General features: G+C 27.7%; 1 protein-coding gene across 1 annotated transcript; it reads left to right on the top strand.

Moving 5' to 3' along the window:
• The first annotated feature begins 2,863 nt into the window (after positions 1–2,863).
• Positions 2,864–8,487, top strand: LOC145841657 (putative myosin light chain kinase DDB_G0292624). The gene is made up of 7 exons (XM_082949009.1): positions 2,864–3,283; positions 4,138–4,334; positions 5,260–5,389; positions 5,696–5,871; positions 6,357–6,419; positions 6,811–7,011; positions 8,388–8,487. Exons 1-7 carry the CDS (start codon positions 2,864–2,866, stop codon positions 8,485–8,487), a joined length of 1,287 nt encoding a protein of 428 aa, XP_082805135.1.
• Positions 8,488–19,930: the final 11,443 nt, after the last annotated feature.

Here is a 19,930-nt window from a genome sequence, read left to right as displayed (position 1 = left end):
CAACAGCTTATGTTCTTCGTACTTTTATGACTTGTGTATTTGTATGACATTGTTATTTGAGTTATTATGAAATTTTATTAAATATATCTCGAATATATGATTTAAAATTTGAAAAAAGTACTTGTAAGATCCAATTAATAAGAACTGTTGTACATAAAGGGTTGCTAAAAATTTGAATTTCGACATTTTAGGCAAAAAAATCTGGAACCTTGAACAAAAACCTGAAGTTTTAACTTTTTTTACATGTAAAGTAACGAAATTTTGATTAGATACGAAAAATGTTTCATTAAAAATGTTTTTCAACAAAAAATACATTTATTGTAGCTTTACAGTATCTTTTCAATGTTGTTATACTGTTAAAGACACTTTTTTTAACAAAACTTTAATTTTATACTGAAATTGGACTAACAAACTTGATTTTTAAAAACCTTGAAGAAATTCAGAAAATCTGAAAGAAGATTACAACCAACCTTTGGCAATCCAGTACAAATAAGTATGCATAAGATAAAGATTATTGACAGTCATTCCTAATTTAAAAAGTCGTGCAATATTTAAAGTAATAAATACGTTCATATGTTTTATCACTGTTTTCCATGACTATCATATATCTTTCTAGATTTTTTGAATAAGCACGTAAGAGGTATTTAACCAAAACTGAGTCTGCTTTAAAATATCTTGAAAAAATTTAATGAATACGTTAAAACTAGGAATAGAAAAACAAATTTATTTAACCCGTCCGTTTTTACGGCTTGAAACAAAGTTTATCTCTTTTGAATATATTTCTGAGGCAGGTTAAGTTTGAAAGGTTTTAAATCGTTTACCCTAATTCTGCGTTCCACGGGTCAAAGGCGAAAACTGCGGCCCGAGAGGTACTTTCCAGCTCAAAATCTACTTTTTTGCAAAAAGTAATAAAACAATTTAGTAGCATAAGCTTACAATGAAGCTCTTGATTTTACGATTATTCATTTTTAATGCTCTTGTATCGGTTGTTTTTTCACTTTTTCGGGTGAAGTATCATTTCCATGCTGACTAGTAGTTTTTACTAAAATAACTGCGGAACTCTGTTTTGTTATAAAGCGGCCCGCAACTCGTAAAAGGCTGCCGACCCCTGTTCCCTTGCTGAACAACGAAAAACTTAAATACGTCATGTAAGTGGAGCTTGCTTCGATGAATATCTGTACTTTCCTAACGCTATTTTGAACGTTGGTCACTTTTCATACAGTTCGTATGATTGCAAAAGGCACTTTTTATGATTTGCTAAAAGCACTTTTAATGCTTCCACTTTCAGTTATGTTTTAGGGGAATTATTAAAATAAAATTGTTATGTGCTCGTTATATCGATGAAGGCGGAGTTTAAAAGGTAAAGTTTGTCTGTTTGCTGGAACTTCCATGGTGTTTCTTTTAAAGGACAAGTTTTTTTAGACAACTTTTGAACCAGCTTAACAAATAAATAAAGCTAGCAGTATGATTTTTTTTTCATTTCTTGTTTATTTTAAAAAGTGTTTGTATACAGCTCAAAGTATCAGGAAAGGATTTGTATGTTTATGTAATCGAAACACATTTTAACTAAAAAAATATAAAGTATATTGAAAATATTACACGACAATTAAACTTCTAACAATTCAAACTCTAGTAATTCCAAAATATTGTGAAGTATCCAAATTATATATATACATCTTTTAGTTTGTTTAACAGAATAATTTTAACAATAGAATTACATGTTTTGTGTTCATATTCAAAATTTTTTTTAGGTAACACTAAACTAATTTTTATAACTTGCTAAAACATAGCTGCTTTGAGTAATAATTAAAATTTTCTCTTTTCATTAAGTTTTTTTATTACTACAATCTTATTAATTATAACTGCAACAGCATTATTTATATTTTTTCTTGAGATCTGGTCCCTTAAACCATTTATTAAAATTAAATTTTAATGTAACCGTATTATTATTATTAAAATTTATTGTATGCTTTAGTTCTTCTAAAGCATATTCTTATCTAACTTGAAAACAGGTTTTTAGCGATTAAATTGGTTTGCTTATTTTAATTTATCTACATTGGTTAACTTTTTAAGCACTAAACTTTTTCTAAATTTAAAAGAAAACTGTAAGAGCATTAACAAAAGTCAATACACACTTTATTATCTTTTCAAAGTTTAATATTAGACAAAAACCACCTGTGAAAAATTTTTAAGAATAAAAAACCATGACATAAGTACTATAAGCCATATTAGATTTACTTTACAGTTTAGAACTTTGAGCAAACTATTTTAAAACTTTCATGTTCCAAACACAGTCATATATAAAAAAATAAAGTATCATAAACCTTTAATGGAAAAAGTTACAAAGCCTAATATGTCAATTATAAAAATGCTGGCTACCATTTACTGGGGCTGTTTTTTCTAAACTTGTAAATTTATAAATAATTTTGTTATACATTAGAAAAACATACTTGCTATGGACCTAACGACTTTAACAAGAAATGCTTATGTATTTAAATACACAAGGCTGAGTATTTTTGCACATAAATAACTGACAACGTGAAATGAAAAACAAACCTTTTTAACGCATAAACAGCCTTCTTTTAATCTAACTTTGGTTCAAATTAATTGATTCCGAAAACAGAAATTGTGCAACTCAATGGCACTTAAGCTAATAATTTCAATCTGCCTGAAAAACTACTGATCCAGTTTTATAAAACTGAAAACTAAAAATATACAAAAAAAATTCAAATTGTTACGTCATTCAATTCAAGTTTGAAGTTATTTTCTTACAAAAAATTACCAAGAAAAACCAACTTGTATGTACTGTGAAATGTAAAAAAATTGTAATACTTTTTTGTTTTTTTATTTTCAACTCATAAAAATGGCGAAAGATGACGCAGCAAAAGAAAGAAGCTCGAAGGACATCAGAAAGGAGCAGATAAAAAACTCGTGGGGGATCGTCTACGACTCGGGCGACGACTCTCCCAACGTCTTCCTCCAGGACTCCACGGCCGTGTTCTGGTCCACGCAGGAGGGCAGGATCTTCAGCAAGAAGAACAAGCTCCTGTACAAGCTGGAGAGCATCGTGACGTGCATAGAGCCGTCGAAGAAGCTGTTCAAGATCCGCATGAAGGACGGGGAGATCACCATCGAGAAGCTGTGGAAGGGGGGAAGGGTGGAGGTGGACGGCAATCTGCTGATCCACAAGAGGGAGATAGAGAACGGCAAGGCGGAGATCTTCCTGGTGGACAAGAAGATCACGCTGATCTTCGAGGCGTTCTGCGACCTCACCAACGATCAGGTTTATTTGTGATATTTTTGTATAAATTATTACTTTGTGCTTTTCTTTCATTAAAAAAAAAAAAAAAACGGTTTGTTTAGTACTCATTTTATTTTATGTTGCGACTTTATTTACTTTGTTGTTCGATCCAGCTTGTTTAAGGTCGTACAAAACTGAAGATCGGATTTTTTTGACTTAGTTTGCTTAGTGTGAGGACGAGTCAAATTAACCAAAAAACTGCGAAGCTAATTTTTTACGAAAAGTGTTCACGGGCCGCTAAATTTGACAAAAAAAACTTTACAGAAGAGTATTTGTAATGAACTGATTTTTCAGTAAGCACTTCATTGGAAATGAAAATTAAAGCACATTTGTGTTTGAATTGCACAATATATTTTCAAGCTAAAAAATTCGTCGATACTTTTTATTATCTAGCCGTATGTTGCCTATTACTAATTTGATTTTTGTTTAAGAAAATCATAATTTTGGTTTTTTAATCAATCTATTGAAAACTTTCGATGAAATTTTGAAAGAAAATTGAAAATTGAAAACAAGCGGTATCGAATTTTAAAAATAAAATCAAAATCTTAGAGTCCCTCTCAACATTGAATTATAAAATAAAAGTATTTAGAGCTAAACTAGACGTTCGATATATGTTATAAAATTTTTATGCTAAATGCATTTTAAATATGAAGTGTGTTAACCCCTACGTTAGTAATTGTTTGCACTATTCTAAAGCTACCATCAAAGGTCCAAAGACAGGCGCATAATAATAATTAGTTTTATCCAATTCTAAATAACAAATAGTTCTTTTCATAATTAATATAAGTTAGGTTTAAATGCTTATAGCACGTCAACAACATGCCAACGCTTTGCAGGTGATGTCCAAGATCCAGAACAGGTTCCGGTGCGTCAACCTGCTGGGGGAGGGGGGCTTCGGCCTGGTGTACAAGGTCTACGACACGCAGAAGGAGCGGTTCTGCACGGTGAAGACGGCTGTGGATGAGGAGGACACGGAGGAGATGCTTGCCGAGTACAAGATGCTCAAAATGCTCAACCACAAGAACTGCATCAGGTGGGAGGAAAAAATTTTGTATTTGTTTGATTTTAAATATAAGATTCTCAACCACCAGAACTGAATTAGGCTGGGAGAAAATTTTTTATATTAGAATTATTTTAAACAAAATATGCCAAGCCACAAAAACTGTATTAGGTTGGAAGGGAACATATTTTATATTAGTTTGATTTTAAATACAAGATGCTTAATCACAAGAACTGCATTAGGTTGGAGGAAAATATTTTGTATTAGTTTGATTTTAAATACAAGATGCTAAACCACAAGAACTGTATTAGGTTGGGAGAAAATTTTTTATATTAGAATTATTTTAAACAAAATATGCCAAGCTACAAAAACTTTATTAGGTTGGAGAAATTTTTTTATATTAGTTTGATTTGTAATAAAAAGATGCTAAGCCACAAAAACTGTATTAGGTTGGAGGAAAATATTTTGTATTAGTTTGATTTTAAATACAAGATGCTAAACCACAAGAACTGTATTAGGTTGGAGGAAAATATTTTGTATAAGTTTGATTTTAAGTACAAAGTGCTTAATCACAAGAACTGTATCAGGTTGGATAAGTTAAGCTATTTTGTACTGGTTAGGTTTAAATTAAAAGAAGCTTAAAACGCTTTATAACAAAAAAGTATTAGGTTTGAAAAAAACACAACAGTACAAAATTAGTTTATAAAAAATAAAACAAGTAATGTAACATGGCAAAACTAATGTTTTAGGACAAACTTTGTGGTTAAACAAATTAACTTAAACTTTACTGACTTAACTGTGTATTAGATTTTAAATTATAAGTTTTTTAGTTCGCTCTAAAACAAAAATCGATAGATACAAAAAACTATTAAAAAATAAAGTTCGATATTTGCTAGAAATTAACTTCAGTATAACTTATAAACGTTACCAGCTGTATTGATAAACCTTAATTCAACAGGTTATACGACTTTCTGATGGTTGACAACTTTCAGTTCATCGTGCTGGAACTCGGGAAAGGAGGTTCAATGTTTCACAAAGTGAAGAAGGGACCTTTGAATGAAAAACAAATGCTCTTCTACTTCAAACAGGTACTTGTGTTGTTTTTGGTTATTAGTATTGTTTATCTGCTTTAATGACGCAATTTTTTTTAAATCTTCTTGTTTTGTTTGTATTAGCTATTAATAACTTACTTTTTATCTATGACAACACTTTATACCTGTAATATGTTTTAAGGTTAAAATTATAAAAAAAAGCATTATCATAGATTAATCTTCTGAAAAGAAGCATCTTGTTCAGACTATAATTAAATAACCACAAACCCAACATTCAGGCTGTGGTTAATTAATCATGGTCTCAATTAATTCAAAAATAAATAATTAACATCAAACATCCAGGTTGTGGCGGGAGTCGAGTACCTGCACAAGATAGGCATGTACCACCGCGATCTGAAGCCCGAAAACATTTTGCTGATGACCGATTCCGACCACGCCCGCGTCAAACTCATCGACTTCGGCGGGGCTTGCGTGACGTCAGACGAATACGAGATGGCGCTGTTGGTCGGGTCTTACAGGTAAAATTAATATGCTATTTACGTATTTGAATGTTTATTGTTGTTTTGTTATATTATTTAAATGTTTTTAAACAGATTATAAAATATAGTTTTGTTTATAATTGTTCTCTGACTTCAGACGATTATAGGATGGCATTACTAGTACGTTCTTACTTATGTATCTTATGATATATAATATTGACAGTTAAGTATTTTGTAAGACCGTTTTTGTTAAGAATTATTGCGCAGCTTGTAATGATAATAAAATAGCATTGTTGGTTGGGTGTTACAGGTAAAATTTTGATTTAAACAATTTGTTATTAATTATAAAGTCACTACCTATGATTACAAGATTATACTATCAATAGCATGTTACAGGTTTGTATTTTGCGATGTTACTGTAACATTTTTCTAACTACTTTTATGTCCCTACTGATTATTATTAGATGGCGTTGTTGGTTGGCTCTTACAGGTAAATATTTTTTAATGTTTTATTATTTTATTAGTGGTAATAATCATCGCACCACTACTGATGGATACGAGGCGGAATTATTGGTCGGATTTTACAGGTTAAGTATTTTTAACGGATTGTTTGGATAAAATAATTCTGTCAATAATTTTTGTGTCCTTACTAACGATTAAGAATCGACATTATTTGTCGGATATTACAAACTTGTTGTTTTCAAAATTTAAAAATAAAATCTGGAATATTTAATTTTTGTTTAGTGTAATAACTTTTTGAAAGTATATTGGAAAGTTTTTTTAAACAACTAATACTTTAAAATACATCTCCCACATGTTACCTGGATTCCTCAATCTAAAATCTACAATTCATCAATTTAATAAAGTAAAACAACATACTATGCATCAATTTATTATTACTTTCAAGGTACATGGCACCGTAGATCCTGTACAGTGACATCAACAATTAATATTTTATTTATTTATTTTTTTTTAAAGGTACATGGCACCAGAAATTCTCTACTCCGACATCAACAACCGCCACCCGAAGTACACGGCGAAGACCGACGTCTGGGGCATCGGCATCTCCATGTTCTACGTCCTCACCAAGATGGACCCCTACACCTACAGCAAGGACCTCAAAGTCTACCTGGACCGGATCAAGAAGGGAAGCGTGAACAAGAGCTCGCCCCTGTTCAGGTTGAACTTTAGATTTTTCATTAATTTGGGCAATACGTTAACATTTTTCAACATGCAAAATTACATGCTATTACAGTATAAGACAGTGGTTCCCAACCTTTTTGATGCCCCGCACCCCTAAAGTCTGTTAATTTGATCTCGCACCCCTAACACTATATGCTGTAATTATTTATTAATTAACTATCATTCCACTTCCTTATCTTTGACATGATTGAGTACTAATTAAATAAACTGTATTTTAAGAAAAATAAAAAAGTTAATTACTAAGAATTTTTTTTTTCATTAAGTTTATACAAAAACAATGCTTCAGCCTATGACTTCGTCATTTAGTTTTTTAAGATTTGAAAAAGTATTAGAAGTGAGGAAAAAGCACTAGAAAAGTAATAAATATTAGGCTTTAACTTAAAACTAAACTCTTTATACATTTTGTTATGAATATATGTACTTAAAAAATAAAAACCAGCTGTTCTAAGTTAAGCTTATGTAATCTTTTATTTTCAAAACTATTAGCAGCTAGGAGGTTTTAAAAATAATAAAGGTTTGACTTAAAATTTTAAAAAAATTAAAAGATGTTTAGTCTTAAGTTGTCAAAAGATATGTATAAAAGCAAATACAAAAAAAGTTTGTATGCTTACAACACAAATAGAAAAAAGTAGATTGAAAAAGGTAAACGGTATAAGTTCAAAAAAAGAATGAATAAAATAAAGTTGATGTATTGAAAACTTTTGCTGATTTATAAAAATTGGTTTCACTAAAGCTAAAAACAAGTTTTATTAAATGGTATAACACACAGTAATTGCTGAGAACTTTACAATTTACTGATGTTAAATCTTTAAGCACCACTTTCTGCACAACTAAGCTTAAAAAAAGATTACATTATAAATGTAATAGACTTAACAGCTAATAAAAAACCTGCTGAAGATACTAATTTTTATCTAAATATTTCAATTAAAATAGATGCTAGCTCATAAACTGTTTTAAACAATTAATGGCCAGTTAAGAAATAAATGATTTAAATTAAAGGTGTAAAACTCTAAGAAAGCTTTACTAAAATTTTAATTATAAACTAACAGCTATTAATAAAAATAGTAAAATGAATTTACTTCTAGAAAAGCGCTCTTGCTCTATGACGTATTAATAAAATTTATTTATTTAGAAAACAGCGCCAACTTCTTTTTAAAACAAGTTGTACTTTTTAACTTTATAAACTTTATCAGAGAGTGAAAATCTTCTTCTTTATCATACAAAAATAAAAAGCCATCTCGCACCCCTGGTTGGGAACCCCTGGTATAAGACCAATTTGATTAGATTTCTTAAGTAGCAGACGTCCAGTACTTTTGATAAAACAAGAAACACTTCTTAACAATTTCAAACAGGGCTTGTACGCAGAAGACGCAGAAGATGATATTGTCTTGCCTGGACGTCAACCCCGACAAGAGGGCAACCGTCAAATCGCTCGTTAACAACTGGAACTAATAAAATAATAACATGACGTTTTTGTGCGGTTTACTTTTAATGTTTAAATTACTGTGTTTTTTTAAAATTTCATACTATTTACTCAACGTAATGATGGTGGTTTGTGAGAGAAAAAGAAATATTTGAAAAAAAAAAAACTAAATTTTATTTTGAAATGTATTAATAATCTGTTGTAGAAGAAACAGTGTAAACTCAGTAGCCGGGTTACGGTATCAGCGTAGAAAACAATTTAATTTTTTCAACAATTTTCGAACACTTTCAAATGAGTACAACGCGTATACACCTCTTACCAGTATGCTTTTACTTCATTATTTACATTTTTTTCAAGAAAGAAAAAGGTTTTAAGTTTTATAACACTAGCATTTTAAAATTTTTATAACATGTTGATATGCCTGAATTTATTACCTATGAAAATGTTTTATAACATTTAAAGAAAACTTATTAATTCATACTTAACGACTTGGTATACTTTACTTTCTTTTTTGTTTCTGTAAAGTTTTGTTAAAAAATATTTTCTTGCTTAGTTTAGTTAAGTAAATAAGTGATGTGTAACTCCATGACCAAACGGTATTTTATATATCTAGGTCAGGGATTCCTAAACTTTTTTCATAACGCCCCTTTCAGGTAATAAAAAAATGGCCCACCCGACAAAGATTACTCGGAAAACTACCGAGTAACTATATTTAACTCTCAAATGGAAAAGAAATCTTTATTGAAAAACAAAAATAAAAAATTGATTAAAATTTTAAAATAAATAAATGAGGAGTCAATGAAGTACTTTAAAATCTTACATTAATGAAAGAGACCAGAAACAAACAGTATAATGTCTGGAAAAGTTTAAAATTCTCTCTCGTTCAAAATCCACCCGCATTTAAAATCATCCCAGTCAAATTTTAGAACCACTTACCGATCGAGGGAAAGGGTTAGGGTAACAGTGATAGTAAAAAATGAAAAATAAAATAAATAAATAAAATGCATAAATAAAGAAAAAAAATGGGGTGGAGTTTGAACGCGGGTGGATTTTGATAATATACCATAATTTCAAGTGGAGTTGAAGAGAAAGATAGTGAAGAAACTACTGAAGTTGCTTTGGAAGCACTAAAAAAAGTAGATCCAAAAATTGAAAAAGATGAAATTTTGTCTGTTTATAAATTGAAAAATTAAAAAAAAATACAAGAATTAAAGTACTATTATCCCAATAGTAGTGAAGTTTGTATCCAGTAAAAAAAGAAACGAATTCTTATAAAAACGAAAACAACTACAAGTTCATACGGTTCAAAAATGGAATTATTCGCTTGAAAAAAATAATCAGTCTAAAATTCTAATAAGAAAGAAAAAAGATATTGCAAGTATTAAAACTTTATTTAATAACATTCTAAGTAAATAAAAATATGAAAATCAAGCATCTTCTTATGTCTGTAAATTACAGTTTTTTTAAAGAAATGCCATTTAGCTTTATAAATAAATCTGATTTATCAAAAAATTCTGTTCCTATTTTTGCAATGAATATACTTTCAATTTAGTAAAGTTAAGAACACTTAATTTTTCTTAATGAACAATGACAACATAAATAGAGAATTTTATTTCAATATTAAACAAAACGTTTTTAGTACACCATACATACCTACTGAGAACTTTGAATCTAAGAAGAATAAAAATTTCAACGATAAAAGCTCAACTTTTCCCCATATAAACATAAGAATTCTTAGTTAAAATTAATCACTCCTCGACGAGATAATGTCCTCAAGTAGTAATTTTCTAGATATTGTAGGTATATATTAAACAAAACTTATTAAAAAACAGCAACATAGATCTAATACCATTTGAAAGCTACAGTTTAAATTTTGTAAACTCTGAAACCATATCTGGTTGCGTACTTATTTACATTAAACACTCAATTTTATACTCAGTAAGACAAGACCTCAAATTTACTTGCAGTAAATATGAATTGTTATAGCTAAAAGTATCTGTAGAAGTAAACAATTATAACAGTAAAATAATCTAAGTAGGGCTCATATACAAACATCCAGGACATTCCATTAATGTGTTGAATATAAAAATTTCAGACTTTTTTATTGAGAACATAAATATTTATAAAGATATGTGTATTTTTTGAGACATTGATATTAACTCTTAAAATGATTAGCTTAACTCAGTGAAAAGTTACTTAATTTATACTTTTTGTCTGTTTTTACTATTTTTACAAACTGCTTAATATTAATATTTATTTCTTTAGTATGCCAATATAAAAGTTAAGTAATAGATCTACTTTTTAACTAAATGTTAAGCATTATCTGAGACTAATGGTAAACCGAGACTACTTTCTCAAGTTAATTTATCATAAGTTAATATAAGTTTCTGATAAAACCTAAAATTTTATACTTTTTTTTGTATTTTCAAATATTACTTGCTTCTTTATAGTCACATTTTTTTGGATTAGAGAAGTATTTAAATAATATAAATTAATTAATATAATAGAAGATAATTTTGTTTGCTGTTATTATTCTTTTTTTTGTGTATTTTCTCATTAAGTGCATAGTGTTACACTACTTATTTTTATACTTTTATTTATAAAATTTAAATTAATTTTATGGTTAATTCACTTATTTATAAAATATGAAAAATTATAAAAAACTTTATATTTATCGATTCAAGTATAAACTTCTTTTATGAGTATTTCAATGAACTAAAAAAAAATTAAAAGTTTAACTTTTTGCATAAAATAATGATAAAATTTAACGTAAAAGTGTTTCAGCTTATTAGAATTTTACCTTATCTAAAAAGTGTATGACTTGTTGTGCAATTACTTTAATGTCTGATGTTAATAATACTATTAGTCTCGTTTTAAATACTTAGTAAAATACACATTTTTAAGTTTAAACATGTTCTCTAGTTTTATATTTATTCATTTAACTTCAAGCTATAGCTATATTTTTCGATTTTATCTTGTTAGACAAGTTTTGAGTACATTATGAACAAAACTTTCTTTTGTAAGCACATAACTAAGTTATTTTTGTTTAATCTCCTTTTCTGTTCTTTCAATTTACTGATTGTCTTATTTCTCAAGGTTTAAAAATTCAGATTAAAAAAAAAATTAGCTCGGAAGAAGTTGTGAAAGCATGTTGTGCACGACTCGATAACCGAAAGGTTTTTTTTCGTACCTGCCCAGTGACCGAGTCCATAAACCTAAATTTTTGAGTGTTTTTTTATCGTTCAATAAACAACGTAAACACGCTCAAGAACTTTTTTTTTCATCCTCAACTCCAGAACATCTAATATAAGTAACATAGCCCCTTTACTACTCACACCCCCCCTCTTCCGGCCCGTTTGCTGCTTGTGGCCCCAAGAATTCCAAATGGCCCATTTTGAGATACTCTGATCTAAACTCTAATGTGCTATAAAATAGTTTGAATACTTTTTTTAGAAAGTTGCCACAGGACTACTCGTTTGTTACAATTTTAAATGAGTTTTTTAGTATTGAGGACTATTCAGTTTCGAAATTTCAGCAGCTCTTCAATAAATTTTAGGGAAGGTTTTCCGAAGTTACAGAAACAAAAGGTTGTGAAGATTGAATAAACGTTTGTTTTAGTTTAACTCAAAATGACATGTTGGTGCAGTTATTTTGTTGTAGAAAAATGGTAACTAAGGTGTATACAGAGTAAAGTGTATGTACTCCAACTCAACTACTTTAAGGTTTTGGGTGTTTTTAGTAAATAAGATAATCAAAATGTTTTAGTGAAAATTATATCTTGTAAAAGCTTAATATGCTTCTAAAAAATTTTCTGTTTCATAATAATCAAGGATTACAAGTAGTAAAAGTTGCTTTATGGGCTATGAATGTTAGTTGGCCAACATCCAAAGCCTCAGTTGGGTCAGGTTGACTTTTTATGGGTAAAATGTCAACCTGATCTTTTTGTTCATACTTTTCCTGCAGGCGGGGTGACATTCTAACAGGCTTATGTTCAGGACCCGCTGCAGGCAACTTACCACTAATGTTATCTAAGTTGGACATAATAACTTTAAACTGCTTATAAGTGCTCACTTGTAAATTATCAGTGGACTTTATCTTTAAAATACTTAATACTACTCTAGGGCCTAGGCTACTTTATATAAATCAGACAAGACAGTTTTAAGTGATGAATCTTTTATATAAAACACAACAAGAAATACTAGCATATACAAAACTATAAATTACTATTACAAACATATTTTCAGTACAAATTGATTGCTATTTAAATCTATTTCAAAATACTTAAAATAATAAACTAAAAATTAAATAAAACTTTTAATATGCAATAAACTGTAAAAGATTTATTAAACTATAAAGCATGTAAATCTGGATCAAATACTTAAAAAATTAAACACCAGCTGAAATATTGATTTAAAACAAAACAATACTTATAATTAACATTCACAAAATAAGTTCAAAAAAAGTTGTTGCTTCCAGCTGCACACAAAACTCTGACTAGCTGCTCACATGAAGACTGCCTCATCATGTTTTGATGTTTCGTTGCATCAGTATTAAGTTTGTAACATTTCGTCAGTGTACGAATATTGCCGTTTGTTGTCTGGTTCGTGCATTCAACCGTATCAACTCTAAATACTGTCTAAAACAATTACAATGCAAGGAATTTTGCATTGTCATTACAGTTAAAAAATTTTAAATGTTAGGTTGAATTAACATTTAATAGATATAAATATAAAAAATAGTTAGACTGACCTTCTGATTATGGTAAAAAGTTAAATTTTGTTTTAAAATTATTGCTTAGAAATTATTTGTAGCTTTCGAAAATATGAAGCAATTGTTTTATTTTACTTATAATACTTAGATAAAATAAATTTTAATACTTTTGGAATTCTTATAGAGTAAAAAGTAAAATATATAAAAAGATTAAGCAACAAATGAGCTTAAAGAATTCAATTAACCGAAGTGGTACCTAAACTAAATCACAACCTTAGTTTTTTATAAAAGAAACTTTTACAGTAGTAAAACTAAGCTGTTTTACAAAAATATTAATTACTAATATAAAAGAAATAGTTTTGTGTGTTTCTAGAAAACTAGAAGTTTTTCTTTTGTCAATTATCTATTTTTGTTAAGCCACCAAGCCATCTATCCTAATTTAAAAAAAAATCGTAGTCTTGTTTATTGTTTCTAATGTTCTTCAAAAACTCTGCCTAATTTAGATATTTTTTGTTTCAGGCTTGTTATTAGTACTTTTAATTATTATCTGTTTAATATGTATTTTTTTACTCTAGTAAGCATATTATTTTGTTTAAAAAAAATATTTTAAATAAAACAAGCTTGACTTCTAAAAGCAATACTGGTTTAGTTGAAGTTAATAGTCTAGTTTGTTTTAGTTTTTTATGAACTCAGGCTAGTTCATTATGTCTTAAGGTTTTTTTTTCAATTAAAGTTTTTGACAAAAACTAAATACTTTGTTAAGAATATTTTTCTAGTACTTAGGATTAATGCTCAATAATTTTTGGCCTTTTTTTATAGTATTATGCCCTTAAGCATAGAAGAAAAAGGTTTTTGTGCAAAAATGTCCCTTTATAAAAAAGTATCTTGTGCAAAAGTGTCCCTTCGTGCATATTTGACCTTTCGTGCAAAAATATCTTTGTGTATTTTTGACCCGTTCCAAATTGACATAGCTAACATTAGCATTATTACAACTCTTGTATAGTCTTTTATTTAACTTGGGCTAATGTTGAGTTTCAAATTAATTTATTTTTAAGAATCTAATTGTTCAAAAACATTTTTTATTTATGAATTTACAATTGTTCGTATACTAATGCACAATTTAAGAAAAATCATTAAATAGTGTTGTTTCAAACAATTTAATAGTTGGTTACAAACGGTTGGTTTATACTATTAAAAATTAGTTAAAGACAAATATCAGCAAATGCTCAATTATATATAACAATTGAATTTAAATTCATTAACAAATGTTTAAAACTAATATATTTAGAAACTAACAATGTATGGTTACCAAGTTGACAATTAGAGTTTTTTTTTCTAAATACTTGTGCATGAGATTTTAAGTCAGAAAAAACAAACCTTTATAAAGTCTAAAGAAAGTATTACAGAATGTACTACACTCAGTAAAATAAACATTACATAACAATAATTTAAATTTCATTTAGTTTAATATAACGACTTGGGAAGCTTAAAAATTTTACTAAAATTGGAATTATATTATTTTAAAATGTGGTAAAATGCTTAAATTGTAGTATAAATACTTTATTAGCTTTATAGTGTTTTAACATTAATAACATAATAATCACCCAGTTTCTTTATAAAATAAAAATAATAAGTATTTAGCTTTGAAAATTATGTTTTATTTTATTTAACTTTTAGACTCAATTCGTTCTAATTCTACATAAAATTTTGTTTTAGTAGGTAATTTATCATGTTTTAATAACTTTTGAAGTAATATGTCATTATGAAATTTTTTGTTGCTGATTATAAAATCTCTTAATGTCATGCTTTTTTAGGGAACTAGTTTTATTCTTTTTAATTTAAAGGTATACCAAAAGGTATTTCTAAAAAAAAAAATTCTAGTACTGAACAAAGATATACGTAAATAAAGATGAATGCTTGAGTATTTATGTGGCGATATTTTTACAGAAGCTATTAAATCATTAAGATAAAAGTAGATTGACTACTTTTACATTTTGTCTCTTTTGAAAAAAAGTATTGAAAACTTTCTGTGAAAGAATTGGATTAAAAACATACTTATTTTTCTCTTTAGTAGGATTTCGTTACCTAAAATATTTAAAAATAAAATATTCATCTTAACTAGCAAATACTTTTTGATGTCTGTAAAAAAAAGTATTAACTATGGGTATGAAATAAATTAGGTAATAAATGTATTCAATTAGATCACAATATTTTTTCATAGTTTAAATGTATACCTTACATTGATATATAATATATTTACAACACCATGACTTACAAAAAAATATTATTTACATCATAACAAAAATATTAAGAAGATAGGTTTTTATAGTTAAGTTGGGTTAGGATTAACCAATTAAAGTGTTCTAATTGGACTTGAATAAAATTTTTTGCTTCTTTTAAAGGGCATAAGCAACTGAGTTTTTTCACAAAATAAGCCAACCACAACGCAAATATCTCAGGCAATGTTATCATTGTGATGAGATAGAGTAGTTTTATGAGACCTAGAGACTGAAATTTAGACCATTTTTATATTGTAGAAAATCAATGCAAATTAATTAGTGTATTTCTTAAGATCAAGTATAAGAAGTGTTATTTAAACAATATTTAATTGTTTCAGAATTCTTTAAAAACTTTATAGTTCATTTTAGTTAAAGTTTTGAAGTATTTTCACTGCCTGTTAAATAATTGTTATTTTTTGTCTAGTTTAATTAATTTATAAAAGTAACACATATTTTTGAAATATTGTTACTTAAATAGTGTTTTTGCATTTTTTTTACATAAGATACATTACTGAAATTGTATGTTTGATTTACAATATCTAGACTAAAATACAGGGTTGCTACTTAACCTGGAATCCTGGAAAAACCTGGAATTTGACAATTTAGGCAAAAATAACCTGGAAAACCTGGAATTTTTATCAAAAAACCTGGAAAACCCTGAAATTTTTTATTAGTTTTTGACATTTTCAGTAGTAATATTTCAATTTCAGACAGAAATTTATCACATAAATAAGATTTTTTTGTCATCATCAACATTTTTTTTATTTAAAAACACATTTAAAGTAACTTTACAGTATGTTTTCAATGTTTTTATAGTATTTAACACATTTTCTTATATAGAATTTTATTTAAAACTAAAAATCGGCCCAAAAATTTGTACTTTTAAAAACCTGGAAGAAATTTGGAAAACCTGGAAAAAAAATTTGAAAAAACGAGTGGCAACCATATAAAATAGCATAAAGTGGTTAAACAGTAATAATTAAATAATGTAGAATTGTAATTAAAAACTAGTTACACTGCTGTTCTAATTAGTTGAATGCTGAATTATGTAAAATTGTTATGTAGTTAAAAAATTAGTCTGATGAAACATTTCTTAGGCCATGTTTAGCTATATACAAACCGATTTTGGACAGGGAGTTCATTATAAACAACCTTGATACTGCTAATATGTAGACATTTGTATTATTTATTGTCTAATGCAAAGATTTTTTAAGCAGTGTTATTTCTCATAATCAGTTTTTGATTTCAATTTAAAATAGTTTTATAAAATATTCTTTAAGTATATTCTTGTTAGACTTAATTTTTGTAAAAGTTTTGACCACATTTAAAGTATTTTCTGAAGTGTGGTTTTTTTTATTTTTTTTAGAGTTTATAATTTCCTTATTACAAAATATTTACACTCATGTTTTGCTATTTTTTTTGTAGAGCAGCCCTTAGTATAATTTAATATCAGTATCACTTTAGTTTATATTATCTATTTCTTATGGTTACTAGTGTGGGTGTAAAACATGCTGCAATCATATAAGTTTATTTTATAAAGTAACATACATCCATGGGTTACAGAATATAATTGTGATGAGTAGATGCAATAAATTATGCGTGCTAACATCCGTACTTTATAAAAGCAATTTTGCAATTATGTATGAGGTATTAGCTTAGTGTGCGTATTTTTGGCTCACATAAGATCTTTAACATTTTTGTAAAACAAAATCTAGTTTGTATTTTGCTATTAAACCTCATGCTTGTTATCAGACTCTAAAAATATTTTTTTTTGTAAATTTGGTTTGTTTTTTAATTGTTTAGATGTGTAGAAATTTTGTTAGTTTTTGATATTGTTACCCATTCTAACCTATATAGCAATAATTGTTAAACGGTTCAAGCATATTTTGCTTGATTTTTTACTTTATCCTTACGTTAATATATAACCCTACAAATTAATTTACTCAAGTAATTTAATCTGAATATGTAATTTTATTTCGTTTGTAACGGAAATAAATTTTATAACTTCAACAGATCGTGAAATTATAACAGATAAAAAATGTCTGCAGCACCTGATAGCAATAAGCACGATGAAGGAAAAAGAAGAGTTGAATGCCCGGTTGAAAATTTTGTTAATATTTTAAAATACAAAACTCACGCGATTTCAAAATTCAGCAACGAAAATGGTAAAAACTATAATCAATATGATTATATGTACCATTCAAAAGATACTGAAGACATAGGTAAGTAATTTTTTGTTAAACTAATGTTTTTTTTTGGTTCTTTCATTAGTATATGGCTATATGAGTAGTTATTTCATTTACTGATAAAGCAGTATTTAATGATTCTTAACTATCATAAAATAACTAACAGCTAAAAATATATGATTTAATTAAGTTTCATGAAAAATTATTAGGCTTTTCCAGTTGTTGTTTATACAATTAGTTAAAGACATAAAAACAATTACTACATGATAATTTATCTTTAATACTAATAAACAAATACTAAAGTTTTAAGTAAAATAGTTAGTTCATCGTTATTAGTTTGAATAAAGTTATTGTATTACAAACAAAAAATAATGAGATCTTCTTAAGCTTAAAATTTTCTATTTATCAGTTTGAAAAATGAGATTATCCGTAACTAAATAATAAAATTATTTAGGTGACAAGAACCAAGTTAAAGAAAAAATAATTTCAATTACTAAAATAAATAAGCTTGCCCTCAATGAAAATGCTTGTAGTAAAATTAATACAACCGTCAGAAAAAAACTACACTATAAAAATGCTGCATCTATGTATAAGTTTTCAAATCTGTTCAACTTATTAAGACTCCAAAAAGAGATTTTTAGCTATATAGAACGTTGTTTTACAATTGTAAGTGATACTGAAAGCTTTGTACACCTGAATTACAATTCTTTTTTAAAATTAATAGCAAGTTCTAAACTTTCAATAACATCAGAAATTGAAGTATTTAAAGTAGCTGACAGATGGTTGAACCACAACATTAAAGAACGTAGCAAGTATGCTAAAGATATTTTATCAAAAATTCGTTTACCTCTACTGTCAAGAGAAACTATAAGACAGTGTTTAAAAAGTTCAAAATATTTTAAAAAAGATAAAGATTGTGTGAAGTTTTTCAAAAAAGTACTAGACTGCAACAACAACTTCCTTTTAAAAATGCCAAGGATTTTTCATGCCAAAAGGTATTGTAACCAGAATGCTTATCAAATAGTGGTATGTGGGGGTAAAGACTCAAAATCATCAATTTTTTGTGATACTATAAGTTGTATTGATGTAAAAAGGTTAGGAGATATAGAAGCTTATCCACAAATTAAAATAAAAGGATATGGTTTAAAAGTAGTTTATGTTAAAGGTGATCTATATGTTTTTAATGGTCGAGGATGTGATAGCAAACGGATAAAGTCTGTATACAAATACTCACTTACTTCTCAAACATGGAGTCAGGTAGCTACGATGGATGATCGTAGAGGTTTTTGTGCATGTGCATTTATGGATAAAATATTTGTTATAGGAGGTATAAAAAACGGAGTAAGATATAATTCTTGTGTACAATTTGATACAAATGATTGCAGCTGGAAAGAAGTTTCTAGAATTTATGAAGCGATATCAAGTGCAGCTTGTGCAGTTTTTGAAGAAAGAATAATAGTTTCTGGTGGGTTAGATAATAATATTAATCAATTAAAAACTGCTGAGTCATATGATGTCTTACCTGATAGATGGTCACCAATGTCAAATATGAACAGGGCTAAATTTGGTCACAGTTTAGTTGTTGTTAAGAACAAGTTGTTTGCAATTTCAAAAATGGCACATTTTTCTGAAGTTTTTGACAACACTTGTAAAAAGTTTATGCTTATTGAAACACATGTATTATGCCATTCTGTGATTATAAGTGCGTGTTCCATCGGAAATAAAATTTATGTCTTTGAATATAATTATCCCAAACTAGTATGCTATGATACTGATACAAATGAATGGTCAGAGGAAGATTGTGAAGTAACAAGAAACCTATTTAGAACTTCTGGTGTAAAAGTACCTATTTTATGCTTAAACAACGAAATTTAGCGCTTAGGTGCAGCAAAAGTTTTGTATAAGTGCAAGTACATTGGATTTACAGAAATTTTAAATAAATTGTTTATTTACATAAATTCAATGTATAGTTAATTTAGTACTCAATTTAAATGAAGTTTTAAAATAGTTTTTTGGTATACTATTTTTAGTAAATTTGGTTTTTGAAAAGGACCAAAACTTTTAGTTATTTTACTTCTGATTTTAATCGCTTCATATATTTTATACATTCGGATGGTTCTGTATATGTTATTGTAGCATGTAATAAATGTTCAACTACATTATAATAGTTTCTTTACAATGTTTAAACTGTTGCTTGTTTTACTTATTATTGTTTAATAAAAACAATTTAGCAAATCTTGATTATTTGGCTTAAGTTTAAAATTATTTTATTAACACTCATTTTTGCTTAAATCCAG

The sequence above is a fragment of the Thalia democratica genome, chromosome 7 (assembly GCF_965202585.1).
Source record: "Thalia democratica chromosome 7, ktThaDemo2.hap1.1, whole genome shotgun sequence".
Taxonomy (NCBI): domain Eukaryota; kingdom Metazoa; phylum Chordata; class Thaliacea; order Salpida; family Salpidae; genus Thalia; species Thalia democratica.
Note: the sequence above shows the minus strand (reverse complement) of the source record. Positions and strands in the feature narration are given on the sequence as shown.

What these genes read in the sequence shown, in the direction of transcription:
- LOC145841657 (XM_082949009.1), top strand. Translation starts at nt 2,864, where the DNA reads ATGGCGAAAGATGACGCAGCAAAAGAAAGAAGCTCGAAGGACATCAGA. An exon ending in TGCTCTTCTACTTCAAACAG is followed by an intron (nt 5,390 to 5,695) that starts GTACTTGTGTTG and finishes TCAAACATCCAG; the next exon opens with GTTGTGGCGGGAGTCGAGTA. An exon ending in AAGAGCTCGCCCCTGTTCAG is followed by an intron (nt 7,012 to 8,387) that starts GTTGAACTTTAG and finishes AATTTCAAACAG; the next exon opens with GGCTTGTACGCAGAAGACGC.